We start from the raw sequence: 16,579 nt of genomic DNA, 5'->3' as shown, positions 1-16,579 counted from the left end.
TTTTCTTCCAACACATTAAAAAAAAAAACTCCTAAGGACCAAAAAAAAACAAAATAAACAAAGAGGACGCGTGAGAAAAAAAAGAAAAAAAAAACAGAACAGTCCGATAAAAAAGATCCGGCGGCGATGTCAAACCCGACGACCCGAAAGAATATGGAGAGGATTAAAGGTCCATGGAGTCCAGAAGAAGACGATCTGTTGCAGAGGCTGGTTCAAAAGCATGGTCCGAGGAACTGGTCTTTGATTAGCAAATCAATCCCTGGACGTTCCGGCAAATCTTGTCGTCTCCGTTGGTGTAACCAGCTTTCTCCCGAGGTTGAGCACCGTGCTTTCTCTCAGGAAGAAGACGATACCATTATTCGAGCTCACGCTCGGTTCGGTAACAAGTGGGCTACCATCTCTCGTCTCCTCAATGGACGAACCGACAACGCGATCAAGAACCATTGGAACTCGACGCTGAAGCGAAAATGCAGCGTCGAAGGGCAAAGTTGCGATTTTGGTGGGAATGGAGGGTATGATGGTAATTTAGGAGAGGAGCAGCCGTTGAAACGTACGGCGAGTGGTGGTGTGTCCACTGGGCTGTACATGAGTCCCGAGAGTCCATCGGGATCTGACGTCAGCGAGCAATCTAGTGGCCAAGGCCAACAACACGTGTTTAATAAACCGACGGTTAGATCTGAGGTGACTGCGTCATCGTCCGGTGAAGATCCGCCGACTTATCTTAGCTTGTCTCTCCCATGGACTGAGGAGACGGTTCGAGTCAACGAGGCACCGGAACTAAACCAGAATACGGTTATGGACGGTGGTTACACGGCGGAGCTGTTCCCCGTTAGAAAGGAAGAGGAAGTAGAAGTAGAAGAAGATCCCAAAGGGATATCTGGTGGATTTGGTGGTGAATTCATGACGGTGGTTCAAGATATGATCAGGACGGAGGTCAGGAGTTACATGGCGGATTTACAGCGAGGGAACATCGGTGGTTCCGGCGGAGGAACTAGTGGTGGTGGTGGCTCGTGTATGCCGCAAAGTGTAAACAGTCGTCGTGTCGGGTTTAGAGAGTTTATAGTGAACCAAATCGGGATTGGGAAGATGGAGTAGTAGTAGTAGTGAGTGGAGAGATAAAGAACCAAGTTTGAAGTTTTTTTCCCTCTGTTTCTCGGGAAAATAAAAAAAAAAGTTTCAGGCTTTTCAATGTATAGAGAGCCAGCCAGTAGTAGAGACGAAAGAAGGAAAGCGAAACAAAAAAATCTTTTGTATGGGTCTTTCGTGATTCAATTAAAACCAAAGCAAGATCATTTTAACAACAAACAACAATATTGCCAGTTTTTTTTATTACAAAACAAAAGTAAAACTTATTCTATGGGTTTGTTACTAGGAGACAAACACAAACCAAAAGGAGTAAATTTTATTCACGTGACATAAAATCACCTGAAGAAACCAGTCGAAACGTAACATATATATATACGAATGATGATGTTTCATATAAGCGGATCATACAATGCAGTTTCTTGCTTCTGCATAATTAGACTAAAGGACAACAAGTTACCCCTAATGTGAAGGCTCGGCAGAGCTTAAACTGTTGCTGCTGTTGCTACTGGTAGGATCTTGTGAGCTTAACTTGCTGATTAGATGAGATATGTCTTGTTTCCACGACCATGATGGATCGTTCAGACCTCGTACTGAGTTTAGGCATACCAAAAGAGTCCCACCTTCATGTAGAAGTACCTATGATCAAAATCCCGCAGGTTAGGTCTCAGGTAAATGATGGAATACAAAGCTTGTAGTGGGTATTAATTTGCTTACCGTCAACCACAACGGAACAAACCCTAAAACTGAGGGGAGAGCGGCTAAGAATATCGATGTTAACGCAAGAGCTACGTTTTGCTTGACCTGCAACTTGATAAACACTTGATAAATTTGACAATCTTACATCTGATATTGGTTACGAACAAAGAATTTTTCCTTTTATCTACCAATGATGTTGTCTGGCGGGATTTCGCGACACAGAACGGAACACCGGTGATGTTGTCCCGAAGAAGTAAAATGTCGGCAACAGCAATCGCAGTGGCACTTGCACGTTGAGCAAGAACAATCCCGACGGTTGCAGCTGCTAGAGCTGGAGCATCATTAATCCCTTCTCCTACCATAATTAAACCTCCACCTAACAAAAATCATCAAACTCTAAATTCTCAGCTTATTGATAGATGTTTTTGATTGGTGACTATGGCAAGAGTAATAATTACCTGCTTCCCGAGCGAAATTCTTTATGTGATTTAGCTTATCCTCTGGCTTTAGGTTGCAGTAGACTTCGGTAATACCAACTGTGTTTGCAACTCTCCAAGCACTTGAATCATGATCCCCAGTTAACATCATTACTCGGAGTCTGGCCCAGCTTTTTAGTTCTGCTATAACTCCTGACACCCCTGGACGAGGCTGATCTTCGAGGTGAATCAATGTTACCTGGATAAATTTAGTTTCAAGGCTCATAAATTTCAGTGATACAGAGTCATATGTGGACAAATACATGGTCAGATTTTAAAATTAATGACTGATGTAGGAAAGTGTTTTTTGGACCACCAAACCTTTTTGTCGTAACATACCTTTTGATCAACAGAAAGAGCGGCATGAACAAAGTCTTTTCCATACAAAGAGGCGTTTACAGCATCCTTGATCTGTTTAGACTCATCTTCAGATTTGAAAAGCGAGGTAATGAACTCTATAGAACCAAGTGATGCTTGCTGTAATCTACTCTCTTCAGCTACTGACTATTACAAAGCCAAAAATGCAATGAGAGACGACATCAGATACTTAGAGAATAACAGCCAGAAATATACACACGTCACACATACTAAAAAACTAGTAAATAACTGTGTTGCACCTTAACACCGTTTACAGTAGCAGTAAGACCTCTGCCAGGAAAATATTCGAAGCTTTCAACAAAAACAGAAGGAAGGTCTTTACCTACACTGTGGTTTACCACAGCTCTGCAGTAAGATCAAATGTGTCAGAAACACCAGAAATAGCGTACTCATAAATCTCAAACTTATACCAGACCAAGCATCATTTAAACGAATGAGCCAGTCTAAAAAGCAGAGAGAGAGAGAGAGCTTCATAGTGTTAAAAGTTACTTTATGCCCCTTCTGTTCGTGGTGATCGAATAGAAATAAGAAAAGGCTCTAGATGTTAACATCAACATGCTACCCAAAATGAGTGTACCATCCAAAAATGTGATGTAGAACTTTGTAATGTGAATGATAGGAGGACATATGTAGAACTTGAATAGTTCTACAGTTTGAGATAAAATAAGTTGTATACTAGCAATTGATGTCTAACAAGCAATACCTTCCAATAGGATGCGTGGTTCCCTTTTCCATGGCAGCCGCTACTGCAAGAGCTTCTTTTTCACAAGTTGGAACACAGCAAGTTGTTACACTTGCATTATTTCTTCCTTGGTGCCCATAAATGGGTTCAATTGCTTTGCAAGTAAGGCCGCCAGTTGTTAAGGTCCCTGTTTTGTCAAAAGCAACAGTATGGCAAGACGCGAGAGCATCTAGAACCTGTGCACCTTTCAGCAATATTCCCTGTAAAACACACAGTAGGGTTTACACACTTACAATCAGATTTGGAAAAAAGGAACTAAATACTAATGATATCAAACACTCGGTTGAACTAAAAGGAATATAATAGTCTACACTGATGAGACGATGTTATTGCCTATGTACCATTAGGCACCATTTCAGTCCTAACTATTGTCAGATCACATAAGAATCTTTGGCTTCAACAGCTTAATCTGCTACAAGAGAGCATATACAAACCACTCAAAATTGCATTTCTGCAGTGCAAGAAAGCTATGATACACATTGTACTTTCAGTAACTAAGCAGTGGTCACAGTGGTCACATAGAGTACTTGAACAATACCTTTCTTGCACAGGAACTAATAGCAGTGGCGTAAGCCAATGGAGCTACGGCCAGAGCACATGGTGATGCGGCCACCATAAGTCCCAATGCTCTGTAAACAGATCCTCTGCACGCTGTATAATGAAAGTGATATATCTTATTAAATAACAAGGATAGTTTGTTACATCAACGAAGATTCAGTCTGTGATTCACCAAGTAATTGGTTATGTTAAAAAGGGTGAGCATGACCCTGACATCTACCTGGAGTGCTGAGAAAAGGCCACTTGAACAAAAATGGACCTAGGAAGGCTATAGCAAGTGACAAAACAACCACCACCTTGCTGTAATTCTCGCCAAATTCATCTAGCCATCTCTGAAGTTTGGGTTTATTAGAATGTGCTTCCTCGGTCAGCTGTACAATCTTGTTAAGCGTTGAATCATTCCATGCTTTCGTAGCCTAATTTAGAAATTTCATGGAATAAGATAAGCTTGAGGATTCTAAATAAGAGGCAAGCCAAAGCAATGAGCATATGATTAAAAATACCTTCACAATCATTCTGCCATCCAAATTTCTTGCACCACCAGGTACTCTATCTCCAGCTTTTGCCTCCAACGGCTTAACTTCCCCAGTCAAGTGCTCAATTGTTATGGTAGCACTACCTTGATAGACTTCGCAATCTACAGGCACGATCTACATAAGAAAAAAATTCCATTACTTAACAGCCGTGATTATAACACCAGTAAACATATCTATAGCAATGATATTAAAGTTCACATATCTAAAATATTTAAAGTAATGAAAGCAAATAGAAAAGTTTCACAGACCTCACCAGTTCCAACCAAAATATAGGATCCAACTTCTACACTGTGCACAGGAACGCTCTTGTAGGACAAATCAGATATATTTGGAACATTGCCATTTTTCATTTCGATCAACAGTGCAGAATCCGGATTACTCTCCTTCAACTCTTTAACATCCACCATTGACCGACTTGTGAAGAACTCCTCGGCTGAAGAAAAACAACAAGACAAAGGCTCAAAATCTCTGGCGTTATGATAACATTAACAATGAAAAAAACCCCTAATCCAAAAAAATCAGAGTTTCTGACCAATGTGAGCAAGGTTAAACATGGCTAGAAGCAATCCTCCTTCCAAAGCATTCCCCATAAACACAGATGCAAAAGCCGCAAGTGCCATCAAGACATGGATGTTCACTTTTCCTCCTGCTATATCCATAAGTGCGTCGAGAGATGCTGAAACCTAACAAAACCATTAAACCAAATCGCTTAAATCGTCTAGGTAAACTAAAAGATCTAACAACGAGCTTCATAGTATAGAGAGAGGGAGGGTATAGAAAGAACCCTTACTCCAACAAGAGGGAAACCAACAATCATGAATGCGTTCTGAAGAGATTTAATGTAAGGTTTAGGAACAAGGTAAGGACACGCGGCAGCAGCTAGGAACATTACGGCGGAGGAGCAACAAAGATGAAGATGCTCCCTGAGGAAATTGGCCAATCGAACCCATCCGATTGCTTTAGCGAATCCGAACAACGCCTTTTGAGGTTTGCTCTCCGCTTTCAATTCCACAGAACAGCATCCGTGTTGATGGTGATGATGATGGTGATGATTTTGCTCGTCGTCGTGATGATGATCGTGATGGTGGTCTTCGACAGCACGTAGACGAATCGACCGTGGTGGAAGAATAAGGGAGGCAGAGTTACGAAGAGGGAGAGGTTTTTGACGGAGAAGAGGAATTGAGAACGAGTTAACTCGAGCGAGTCGGAGAGTAGATAAACCGCGACGATAAGGAAATCTAGTAAGAGAAGGAGAACGAGTAAAAGAAGCAGGTTCCATAGTCGACGAATTTAAGCTCAAGCGTCTTTTTTCATGCCATCATTTGATTCTGATCTCGCCGGCTCCGTATTAGAGTCGTCTTTGGTGAAAAGGAAGGAAGAAGAATAACAGAGAAAGAAGCGAAACAATATATAAATTATTCCGATAATATTAGCCACATAAATAATCTCTCATCTCTTACTTTTTTTTTTTTTTTTTTTAATTTCATGTATTATTGAATATTACTAGTATTATACTAGGATTAAAAATTAAAAAAAAACACAAACCAAATTGTTCACTTGAACGGCCTATAAAGATGTTCATATTCGGCAACAGATCTCAGAAAAATGTTACAATTGTGTGTTCATCAGAAAAATGAAGGTATTTATAAAATTACAACATCTCCATACAGACATATTTTTTCTTTCTGCAGCTCTCAGTCGTCTTTTCCTTTGCCTTTACTATCTGCCAACTTATCAGAATCATATGCTGTTGGTAGCAAGAAGGTACTCTGATTCTTATGAACAAACCTAAAAAGTTTTTATGGAGCAATTCTAAATTACGCCGCCGTTGAAAAAAGAGAACTATCAAAAATGGTGGTGAAAAGGAAAGACTAGCTAGGCTTACTTAAGGAAGTCTGATAATGTTTGTTGCATACGACTCCATGTTTCTTCTTCCATGCTTACATATGAAAGAAGCTCCGGCAATTTCACTGCAATTTTTTTTTTTTTGGTTAAAAGCAAAACTAAAGATTCAGAAGAACATCGGATTTTACTGTCAGAAATGCAACTTCCTGAGATATTACCAAAGAGACGAAGCAAATGCTCGGCGCCATACACAGTTGAAGGTGAAATATCATCCACAATTCCTTCTTGGTATTGTCGTCGCTCTTTCTTATATAAGAGCATCACTGGTAAGGCCTTATCGAAATAACTCCTTATGCCTTTCAAAATTTCAGCGACTGAATCTGTTTTCCTACACCAAAACAAAAACACACGAATTTGCTACATTGCTTTCTGAAGGTTACTAATTAATATCTATCAAACTATGCGTACGACTAGAAGACTCACATTCCATCCTTCTTGGTTTTGAATTCAAGATACTTGGTCAATATCTCATCAACATTAGGTGAGCGCGGAAGTTTCACAACCTATATAATATTATTAAAAGACATGGTATCAAACATAAGTCTAGTCACTTTTTGTTTTAAACGTGCTTTCGACTACAACATACACACTTCTGTCTCTTAACTCTCAGGTATAGCAATTTCAATAACATTTATAATCGTGCCACAAATATTTGCATATATTAGATCTAATTGATGATACCTTATCCATCTGCACAATGTACTCCCAGTCGTCAGTGAGCTGCTTCTTAAGTGTTGCGGGCATTTGGATCTTCATTAACTTTTCTGACGATACGTTTTCCTTCTATAGAATACAAAATCATACAGAACCAACCTTATCAATTTTAGATGATCTGAAAATTACCCCTGTTTGTATATGTCTTCATGTGCATAACAACTCTTAACAAATACCTAATAAGTATGCAAAAGCTTTTATTGGTTTTATCAATATGAGGCATTTTAGCACAAAATCTAGAGAAAAGTACATATGCAATCTAGTACATCTATAAGCCTAACCTCATTGCCTGCCTCGTTCTTTCGCTTCTTTCCTCTTGCAGCTGCAACAGAAAATGTAATCATCTATACACCAGCTTAACTCCGATAATTTCAGTTGAAAGCAATCTAATTTTTCCCCCGCGATTAACAGATATCAAACCATTTCCTTGGAATTTGTTGGGGGGACCTTGAAATAAAAAGGGAGGAAAAAACTAATCTGTTGCTTACAATTGGTCTTGGTATCATCTTTATCAGCCTTTGTGTCTGCAACATAAGAAAAACATGATTGAAAAAAAAGTTCGTTTCATAGCATGGATGATCAAATAAGCATCATGGTTCATGAACCCTCAACAGGATTAATGTGGGCAAAATATCAACTCAGTTATCTACATACAATCCTCTGACTCTAAAATTATAACATCAATCACCCATCTGGAAAAGGACTCTTCTAGAACCATTAACAAATTCCCGCCATTATTATCACAACTTAAAAAGCATTATATACCATATGTTAAGACTCACCCGCAGAGCTTCTAGTTCTAGTCTGAGCCGAACGCCCAGACTTGCTACCCTTTTCTGTTCCTTGCTTTTTTTCCAGAGCTTTCTGTTTCACAAGATTCTCCTCGGTATGTTTCAACAATCTATCAGTGCTAACCCATTCATCCCAACTGTTGGCAAGACATTCGTGTCATGGGTTCCAATCTACTGATGTTGATACATAAACCACCAGAATAGACATGAAAGCATAGAGATACTCACTTTTTGTTCCAACCCTGCAGACAAAGATCGCTACATCACTTATTACTGAAAACCAAAAGCTCTGAACAAACTAAAAATAACTAGCATCTAAAACATGCAGTAAACCAAACAAGATAGTGCTCAGAAGAAGGAGGCCTCACAAGATAATGAACGAAGTACTTCCACTCCTTTTTGCGAAGCTCCACTTTTTGAACCTGTAAAAAGAATGTTAATAATGATATCTCACGTCTACCCACACTGAAACCACTATCCATAAGACTCAATCTAGTGCCAGTGGGCATAATGATATGATTGAAATAATTAATCATGCAAATTAGCTTTGCCCTATTCCCCAAAATTTTCCTGAATTCAATGTTCCAACGAAATTAAATTGGCCTTTAAGAACATTCCAATTCCAAATCTTAAAGCGCAAACAATTAAATTCTGAGGATCTATTTAACTTCATAGAGAAATCAACCAAGCCGACCAAATCTAGCAGAGAGATATCCCAATTCCAATCCCGATAAATCCGAACAGTGAATTCCACTACCACGTATAAATACAAGAATTGCAAAATCAACGGGAACAAGTTAATCTCCAGGATTCAAATTATGCAAACACCCGAAGGTGCTCAATGAGAAAGAAAGATTAGGGAGAGTTTTGAAATTTGCCTTGGCTCCGTAGACGCGAGGACCATGGTAAGCGAGAACACGCTCGCCCTCCGAGAAGAGACTGCCGTCGTTAGTCGGTGAGGCGCCACCGCTCGCCGTATCTCCATCACAAGCCGTCGCTTCCTTCGACGAGCTTTCCATTGTCACCGAGAGCGAGAGGCAGAGATCTTCTCATCATCTCACAAAAGGTGTGTCATCTTTAATATGAATCTATACGACGCAAACTGCCGCCGGTTCGACGAGATTAAGGCTAATGTTATAATTTTAATACAATAAAGGCTAATCTTGTAATAAAATATATTTGCAATTGAACCCTTAAACTTTTACAATAGTTCCGTTAATCCTATTTTAACTTTTTATTTATATACTCGTCGTCCATTTAGAATGCATTGTCCTTTTTAATTTATGCTTTATTTGTTGGCTGAGCAGTTGAACTCGTTTCTCTGACTGACTTACTAGAAGTTTGTACATTGATGTTAATTAGTTACATTCAAATAATAATAAAAACTTTATTCAGTACATTGTGTACTTTTAAATAACTTTATTTAACTAACAAAACTATAATCGTAAATATAGATGAAAAAAATAACATGAGAAACGAATGCTTGATTTTTTCGCATTCTTCTCTTCCTATGTCTTTTTCGACTAATATAACTGAAACAAAGAAGAAAAAAAATGAAATAATGTGTTCAACCTAAAAGGTATGGGAGCTTGAACCGGTCCAGTTTGATCTAAAGATTGAAACATTAGTGGCCCGGACCGCTTGGGCTTGGACCAGAGTGCTTATCAAATCGAAACGTATCTTTCCGGTCCACGAACTTATGACCCTCGCCTGGGCTAGGACCTGAGTCTTTGATCGAACCAAGTGATAAGGCATCGAAGAAACCAGCCATGAACTTCTCCTCGGTCTTTGTTAGACCAAGCGGACAACAAGAACCAAACCGATTAACATGAAGACCAGAATTGAACTCACAACGGCTTTCTTCTTCATTATATTTGAGATATAGCAACTGAACTCTGGTGACCAAAAAAAAAAGCAACTGAACTCTCTGTCTATACAAAAATAATCTTTTTTTTTTTCTCTTTTACTCTTGAAGAGGTAATGAATTTTGTTATGGGTGTTATGTGGATTGGGTATATGATTATATATAGTAGTGTTCGAGGAGATGCAAAGTTTGAATTGTTATACTTGACTAAGTTTGAATTTCAAAAAGAATGTGATCATTAAAATTGCTTATGCTGCTTCCTGGGAAGATACCCAATTTGTCTCCTAAGCGTTCAATTTTGTGTGTATTTATTGAACAAAATAATAATGAAAGCCATCAATGAGGAAAGGATAAGTTACAAATAAAAGAATTTTAGTTTATCATCAATTTAACATTGTAGACCAAATACAAAGTTTGATTGTTTGGAGCAGACGGCAGCTAAAAAAATAAAAGTAGATTTTTAGTTGTAGACCAAAAATAATGTTTGAACTTCAAACTCGTCAAAGTCACACATATGATAGGTAGCCGGTTTTTAGTTTTTGGTTTTAGTAGATTTATCAACCGAATGAAGTTTGGTTCAATATATACTCGATTTTAATATTGTTTTTCTTTTTTTTTTTTTGCTTTTTTAAAAATGTACATATATATAGCTTTGGTTTCGTTTCAACTACATTTTTTTTTTTTTTTGAAAATAAATTTTAAACAAATAACTGAAATTTAAACAAAAATTGAATAGGGTTTTTCGGTTTTGTTAAACCAGCTGATTTGGAAACTAAGGAGTGACATAAGCTAGGTCTGACTTATAAACGGATCCCGTGTAGTAGTATTAGTTTAAAACTGTAAATGATGTTTTATACTAATATTGTTGATAGATACACCAACCTAAAATAATCAATGCTTCAAAAGTTCAAACACTTTGGTGTTTATATTTTTCTTGCACGACCAAAAATAGTTCTTCTCACGTGGTTATTATTTCAAAAACATTGAACAACCCAAATTTTACTACAAAATTCAACATCCAAAATTTGATCTTTGTTAGGTAAAGATTTATCTTATGAAAAGACAAAACCATTGGTCTTTCTGTCAACTCTTGCTGCTATATGGTGTTGAATTATGATCACTTTTCCCATCTTTACTACAAATTCAACCGTGCTGTGATGTGTTTTTTTTTCTTTCTTTCAAAAGAAAATGAATTAGTTTGGGAGTAGAATTATTAATGGTAGCCAACTATATACGTAAAAGGGATAAATTGTTTTCATCGAAACAAATTGGTTCCCTTTCAAAAAAAAAATGTTCCTTTATTTCCGCAGTTAAGAGTAAGACAAAGAAACCATATTGCAGAGCATCAGGAAACTCTTTCTCACATTAATATAAGGTGAAATCACTATCATTCAAATTATTATAAATTTTTAACCAATTATTTAATCAACTTACAAGCAAATTACTTAAAACCCGGTCCACTGTTTCATTTCTTGGAATAAGGTGAAAACAAAAAAAACATTTTTTTCGTAAATTAAAAATTAATAAATCTTTGTTTGGCCAAAATTATATAGTTTATTAATTAGTAGCCTAAGACCACACCAGAATATAATAAGAAAAAAAATGTAAACTATATATAGTTCGGACATGGTAGTCCATTAATATTGGAATCAAATTCTGCCTTAATAAATTCATTATCTAGATTCCAGTCTTTTCTATTCCATCCAAGTACATGAAATATATGTAATTCTTTAAACAATATCTTTGACAAACGAATTTCAAGTAGCATCTTGATTTACTTAAGTTCACACCCAAAAGCAATCTTCACTTAGTATCTTGATTTACTAAAATGAAATCCATTGAAATAGCAACTATAATAATAATATACATATGTATATAAGTACTGATCAATATATAGTAGCAAGTAGCAACACACGAATTTCTTATGTTGATGCATATTTATAAGAGATAATATGTATTTGGTTAGGCTAACTACATTATCACCATTCCAAACGTCTATATATGAATCCTACCGCCGCGACATACGGTGTAAATTGCATACTTGCATGCCTAAGAATATATTATGAGAAAATATTGGGATATTTACTGAAACTGTAGCGATGGTTAAATACAAATATAAGGGATTTCGATAATAACAGAGTTACAGTAATAAGAATATGTTAAATTGATAATATGTGTCTTGATGTAGCAATTAAATATAAACGATTTATGTATTTGTTGTTCATAATTAATCAATTGTATATAAAATTATCAAACTGTAAGAATTAGGGTGTAATAGTACAACTATAACATCTCAGGAGAACCAAACTGTGAATGAACAATGAAAGATCATAATTAGTATATCGAAAATATGTCATGTTTCACATGGTTCGTCCATAAAAATCCAATATTCATACTTGACCACTATAATACTCACATAATGACTACAAAAAGTTTTTTAAAAATATGGATTTTAGTTCTACAACTCGATTATATAAAGAAATAAAAAGAAACAAAAAAAATAAAATAGATTCGAAGATGCAAGATTGATAACGAAATAAAATTGAGGGTACATGTGGGGAAGTGACGTTTTAAAAACAAAAAGGGAAAAAGAGGGAGAAGATAGATGCTTATATTGTTATCATGACAACTATGAAGCAAAGTTAGAGTCCGTCCATGCAAGTATTTTGTGTGTGTACCACCCGAATTTGTCTGTCTATGTTAATCTCCCTTCTTTTTTTCTCAATCCCCACGAGCCACGATGACAATTATGTTTTGTTCGTTTTTTTATTTCTAGAGTTATCATCGAGTCATTTCTTATACTTTCCCTGATTTATGATTTTATTTATTTATTTATATATGATCTATGATTCACATTTTTAGTGTACTATGATTCAAACATTAGGTGAACGATAATCAATATTTAATTTTGGTGAAAACACATATTTTTTTTTAAAAAAAAAGATATGGTATAGAACTCATAAAAACAACTCATTATTAGTCTTTTTGTTTTTTGTTTTTTATTTTTTTAACAACTCATTAATCTTTTGTATTTTCGACGTTTTGGTAGGCAATTTTATCAATCAAACAAATTATGACCGTTAACTGGATCATGCATTAAAAATAAATCATTAATATTTGTCTTACAAAACGAAACAATTATAAAACTGAGTTTGGGGCTATACAAGGAAAACGTTCTGCACAGCAGAACAAGTCTCCAGGATTCGTATAGTCAAATATATTCCGATCAAATTATTCGCGAAAGTGTGTGATAAAATACGTACTTTCACCTCTCTCTTACCTCCTCCTACGTCACATCCACGCATTGGTGCCCTAGCTTCATCAGTACTCTTCCAATTTCTAAAGTTTAAAACCGAGTCGATGGATCCACGGCCGTAGATTTTAAATCAAGTAATTAACTTATAAAGCCATTGTAAAAACTGGATCCTTCGCTCGAATGTTATCGACAATATTAGTTCAATATAAAATTTTAAAATAATAAAATATGTAATATTCCAATAGTTGTGGCAGTAGTCTAGTACGTCCACTTAGTTCACTCTGCTATCGCTAAACTTGCATGGTGATCACTAGCCTTCCTGTCGGTATAAATGTTTTAAGATCATGAAACCATGTAACCCAAAATATTGCTATTGTATAGTTTTCTTGCCTAACTCCACTACAAATATATTATAAATATTCTGAAGCTACTTTGTTTTGTTTTGTTTACACCAAAAAAAAATATATATAATATTTTAATTACCAACGACAATTTGAATTGTCATTCGGGAGATCGATGATTCATTAGGATCGTGTGTGTCTTTAGCACTAATTAAACAAATACCATTAAAAAAAATTCTGGACAAGAAATCCCATAACTTGATATTCTACCCTAATTTCATATTCATATCTTAAGCAAAACAATAGAAACAATAATGAAAATTAGCTGGTCAGAAAAATCAATTTACACTTTTTGAAAGGTCCATTTCCAAGGAAGCTAGAGACCGTCCGTTTTAACTAATTCGCCTACACCATCCCCTTATATCGAGGGTCTAATACTACACCTTATTCCATTTTATATTCCCTAACAATTTTTTTTAAGTTTTTTTTTGTATTATTTTATTTAATGAAAACTCCTATCTTCCTTCCTCGCCATCCTTTTTCCATCTACCTTTGAATCTTTTGACACTTGTATATATGAAGCTTTACTTCCTCCTTTGTTACTCCTTTTCTATCAATCACCAAAACACATTCATTGTCCTAAACCCTAAACACCCAAGAACCGAACTACCACACCAAAAAAAAAAATGAGACCCTTTGGCTTGATCTTTACGGTCATGTTCTTGGTCTCGGCCTTTTCGGAATCAAGAACAGCCGATTGCAGAGTTCTCCTTGGCGGTTCGACGACTGAAGAAATCGTTCAATCTAAAAATCATGGGGTCGATTTGCGAAGTGAAGACTTATTAGGGGTCGTGATACATGGTTATAGGAAGTTAAGGTGGCTCTCTTCAGCTGGAGAGAGGATGCATACAATGGCTTCAGGACCGAGCAGGAGAGGTGCTGGTCACTAAAACACCAACACAGAACAATACATTATTCAATATTTATTTAGATCAGGTTATACGACTACATTTTCATTTGTTATAGATCATTATATTTATTCAGTCGTTAAATTGATCAATGTAAAGTTTAGAAGGGAAATATTCTTTGATCATCATACAATCGTCTGGTTTCCTTCTCATAAACACTCATGTATAGTATACGCGTCAATAAATTGATTTTTATTCCGGATCAAACTTAATTAAAGTAATTAATTTTGAGATCTGCGTCAAGCTATCAAGTATCAACACCATGTTTATTGGACATGAATCACTAATATGGATTCAGGAGCGTTATCAGCCATTCTGGTGCAACACAAATGATTATATATCTTATAAGGAACACACTGGCTGGTTGATGTCATCCAAACAAATAAAAAAGATTAAATTCAGGTGTTACTACTGCATATAGTTGGAATTGGAATAAAATTTGGTCACAAATTATATTTTGTGATTCGATTTTTGATGAGATGCAAACGTTTTTTTTTTGGAGTACCTTTTAATTCTGTTTTTCTTGTGTTGGTTCGAAGTGTTGGCCTTTGGGGAATTAAAAGGACAGTTTTAAAAATAATTTATTGTCCTTCCATAGGAGCCGGAAATGGAAACTGGAAAAGCTTCAAGCTTCATGTACACTACGTGTTCCCAGTGGGGCTCAATTTTGACAATTACCATATTGCCATCCAGCTTTCGAAGGATCGAATCCTAAAAAGTCCCGTTATTACAAAACTAGTAAGATACAATTGATCGAATCTATGACGATAATATAATAATATAAAAATTCATTTGATATATCAAAAAAGAAAGAAAAAAAAGCTATACACCAAGTGTATGCAAAACAAAAATCTTATATACCATGTACTGTGAAAATTAAACAAAAAGCCCACTAAAGGCCCACTTACATTGTCTTTAATTAGTTCGTTTGCATGTAAAAGCAGTGGACAGAGAGACGACGATGAAGCCAAGCCGGAGCGAAGAAGTATCCGACCCGGAACAGCAGATCAAGAACTCGAACCAGATCAGAGCTGATTTCGATTCCTTAGCCCCAAAACGACCCACTAAACCCACTCGTAGCGAACCTGGACTTCCTGGATCTTTCACTACTTCAGACGAAGCCACGGACCATCCTGAAGCTGACAAATTCCGATCTCTCCAGTCACAAACTCATGTTCGGTTATCACTAAAACTCACTCTTTTCTCTTCACATAAAAAAAACTATAACATTGTCCTTAAATTTTGAGTTTCTGGTACAGGGTAAAGTACTAGGTGAGGGAGATTCATCTGCAGTTCAAGATGAGTTCTTGGAAACAGAGTATTACACAAATCTCACCGCCACTGATAAGCAACATCACACGGTTCTCACTCTCTCTCTCTCTCTCAATCTCTTTTTAAAACGTTCCATCTGCAGAAGAAATCTAATTCTTTAAAGTTCTGTTTATGAGATTTAGACTGGAAGTGGGTTTATCAATGTGGTGAAGGAAGACGGTGGTGGAGAGACAACCGAGGCCGTAACCACCTCCGCAGTCGGAGACGGAGGAGAAAAAGCTGTTTACAGAAGCAATCCGGCGACGAACGAATGGATCCCTGCGGCGGCGGAGGAAGATCTCGTTTCTGAATCTTACTCTAAACCAAACCGGAGCGAGAGTTCTTGAATGGATCTTTTTCAAAAATGTGTTATCTACTTGTTCTCCAGCTGTTCTGTTTCTTGATATTATGATGAATCAAATCTTTAATTAATAGTAATATATATATATATATATATATATATATATCTGTTTGTATTCAATATTATGAAACTATGATTTTTATTTGTGATAAGAACAACAACTCTTTTAACTTTCAAAGTATATCTCATGATAAGAACACATTTATGTGGACTGTATTGCAGCAACGGTTGAGACATCAGATATTTTTCTTCTCCTACTACTCATTACTTTGTTTTCTTTCCATTGGTTAAAGATAAAATGTCAATAAATGGTTATCTCAATTCTCAACCAACAAATGCATATATAATTAGTTGACGTTACAATAACCACATGAGCCCCATGCATGCCTGTTGTTTGGCCAAAAAAAAAGTGTCCCCAGCCATTTTTTTCTGTAAAACAAATCAAAATTCCAAATCAGATGCATACAATGTATTTACTTAAAAATTGATTAAAATGCAATCTAGACACACTCTTATTTCATGGCTCCGATCCAAAGAACAACACTGAATTATCAAACCCAATAACAAACCCACAACCCGATTAGCCATCACTTTAG

At 36.4% G+C, this 16,579-nt stretch overlaps 5 protein-coding genes and 1 pseudogene across 6 annotated transcripts; 3 read left to right on the top strand and 3 right to left on the bottom strand.

Annotated features, from left to right (window-relative positions):
- On the top strand, positions 1-1,253 carry LOC104716397 (transcription factor MYB44-like). Its single transcript, XM_010433772.2, has one exon. The coding sequence runs from the start codon at positions 127-129 to the stop codon at positions 1,093-1,095; it is 969 nt and encodes a 322-aa protein (XP_010432074.1). The 5' UTR covers positions 1-126; the 3' UTR covers positions 1,096-1,253.
- LOC104716396 (probable cadmium/zinc-transporting ATPase HMA1, chloroplastic) lies at positions 1,382-5,865 on the bottom strand. 2 transcript variants are annotated; one of them, XM_010433769.2, is made up of 13 exons: positions 5,263-5,865; positions 5,005-5,155; positions 4,721-4,905; positions 4,440-4,586; positions 4,157-4,352; positions 3,917-4,029; positions 3,340-3,578; positions 2,876-2,981; positions 2,598-2,762; positions 2,241-2,457; positions 1,971-2,158; positions 1,801-1,893; positions 1,382-1,722 (listed from the first exon to the last, which is right to left on the bottom strand). In XM_010433769.2, exons 1-13 carry the CDS (start codon positions 5,749-5,751, stop codon positions 1,546-1,548), a joined length of 2,466 nt encoding a protein of 821 aa, XP_010432071.1. In that variant the 5' UTR covers positions 5,752-5,865; the 3' UTR covers positions 1,382-1,545. The 2 variants fall into 2 exon arrangements, with proteins under 2 accessions (XP_010432071.1, XP_010432073.1); XM_010433771.2 differs by having other exon boundaries at positions 1,801-1,887.
- On the bottom strand, positions 6,008-8,972 carry LOC104716395 (protein MRG1). Its single transcript, XM_010433768.2, has 11 exons — positions 8,761-8,972; positions 8,251-8,304; positions 8,111-8,124; positions 7,874-8,019; positions 7,580-7,615; positions 7,373-7,413; positions 7,059-7,160; positions 6,801-6,880; positions 6,536-6,705; positions 6,358-6,442; positions 6,008-6,260 (listed from the first exon to the last, which is right to left on the bottom strand). Exons 1-11 carry the CDS (start codon positions 8,899-8,901, stop codon positions 6,167-6,169), a joined length of 963 nt encoding a protein of 320 aa, XP_010432070.1. The 5' UTR covers positions 8,902-8,972; the 3' UTR covers positions 6,008-6,166.
- On the bottom strand, positions 9,221-9,848 carry LOC104716394 (annotated as a pseudogene).
- On the top strand, positions 13,876-14,506 carry LOC109126914. The gene has a single exon (XM_019230837.1). The coding sequence runs from the start codon at positions 14,030-14,032 to the stop codon at positions 14,291-14,293; it is 264 nt and encodes an 87-aa protein (XP_019086382.1). The 5' UTR covers positions 13,876-14,029; the 3' UTR covers positions 14,294-14,506.
- LOC104716392 lies at positions 15,217-16,060 on the top strand. The gene is made up of 3 exons (XM_010433767.1): positions 15,217-15,485; positions 15,571-15,672; positions 15,766-16,060. The coding sequence occupies exons 1-3, from the start codon at positions 15,273-15,275 to the stop codon at positions 15,967-15,969; spliced, it is 519 nt and encodes a 172-aa protein (XP_010432069.1). The 5' UTR covers positions 15,217-15,272; the 3' UTR covers positions 15,970-16,060.

The sequence above is a fragment of the Camelina sativa genome, chromosome 10, assembly GCF_000633955.1.
Source record: "Camelina sativa cultivar DH55 chromosome 10, Cs, whole genome shotgun sequence".
Classification (NCBI taxonomy): domain Eukaryota; kingdom Viridiplantae; phylum Streptophyta; class Magnoliopsida; order Brassicales; family Brassicaceae; genus Camelina; species Camelina sativa.
This window is presented reverse-complemented; position numbering and strand designations above follow the sequence as displayed.

Bases quoted from the DNA above. Each gene is read 5' to 3' on its own strand.
- LOC104716397 (XM_010433772.2), top strand. From the start codon at position 127: ATGTCAAACCCGACGACCCGAAAGAATATGGAGAGGATTAAAGGTCCA.
- LOC104716396 (XM_010433769.2), bottom strand. From the start codon at position 5,751: ATGGAACCTGCTTCTTTTACTCGTTCTCCTTCTCTTACTAGATTTCCT. The intron at 4,353-4,439 runs GTATTTTTAATC...TTTCTAAATTAG, and splicing joins ATGGCAGAATGATTGTGAAG to GCTACGAAAGCATGGAATGA. The intron at 2,982-3,339 runs GTATTGCTTGTT...ATCTTACTGCAG, and splicing joins ACCACGCATCCTATTGGAAG to AGCTGTGGTAAACCACAGTG.
- LOC104716395 (XM_010433768.2), bottom strand. From the start codon at position 8,901: ATGGAAAGCTCGTCGAAGGAAGCGACGGCTTGTGATGGAGATACGGCG. The intron at 7,414-7,579 runs GTAAGCAACAGA...TTTCTGTTGCAG, and splicing joins AGATGATACCAAGACCAATT to CTGCAAGAGGAAAGAAGCGA. The intron at 6,261-6,357 runs GTAAGCCTAGCT...AAAACTTTTTAG, and splicing joins ACATTATCAGACTTCCTTAA to GTTTGTTCATAAGAATCAGA.
- LOC109126914 (XM_019230837.1), top strand. From the start codon at position 14,030: ATGAGACCCTTTGGCTTGATCTTTACGGTCATGTTCTTGGTCTCGGCC.
- LOC104716392 (XM_010433767.1), top strand. From the start codon at position 15,273: ATGAAGCCAAGCCGGAGCGAAGAAGTATCCGACCCGGAACAGCAGATC. The intron at 15,486-15,570 runs GTTCGGTTATCA...TTTCTGGTACAG, and splicing joins CTCTCCAGTCACAAACTCAT to GGTAAAGTACTAGGTGAGGG. The intron at 15,673-15,765 runs GTTCTCACTCTC...TATGAGATTTAG, and splicing joins CTGATAAGCAACATCACACG to ACTGGAAGTGGGTTTATCAA.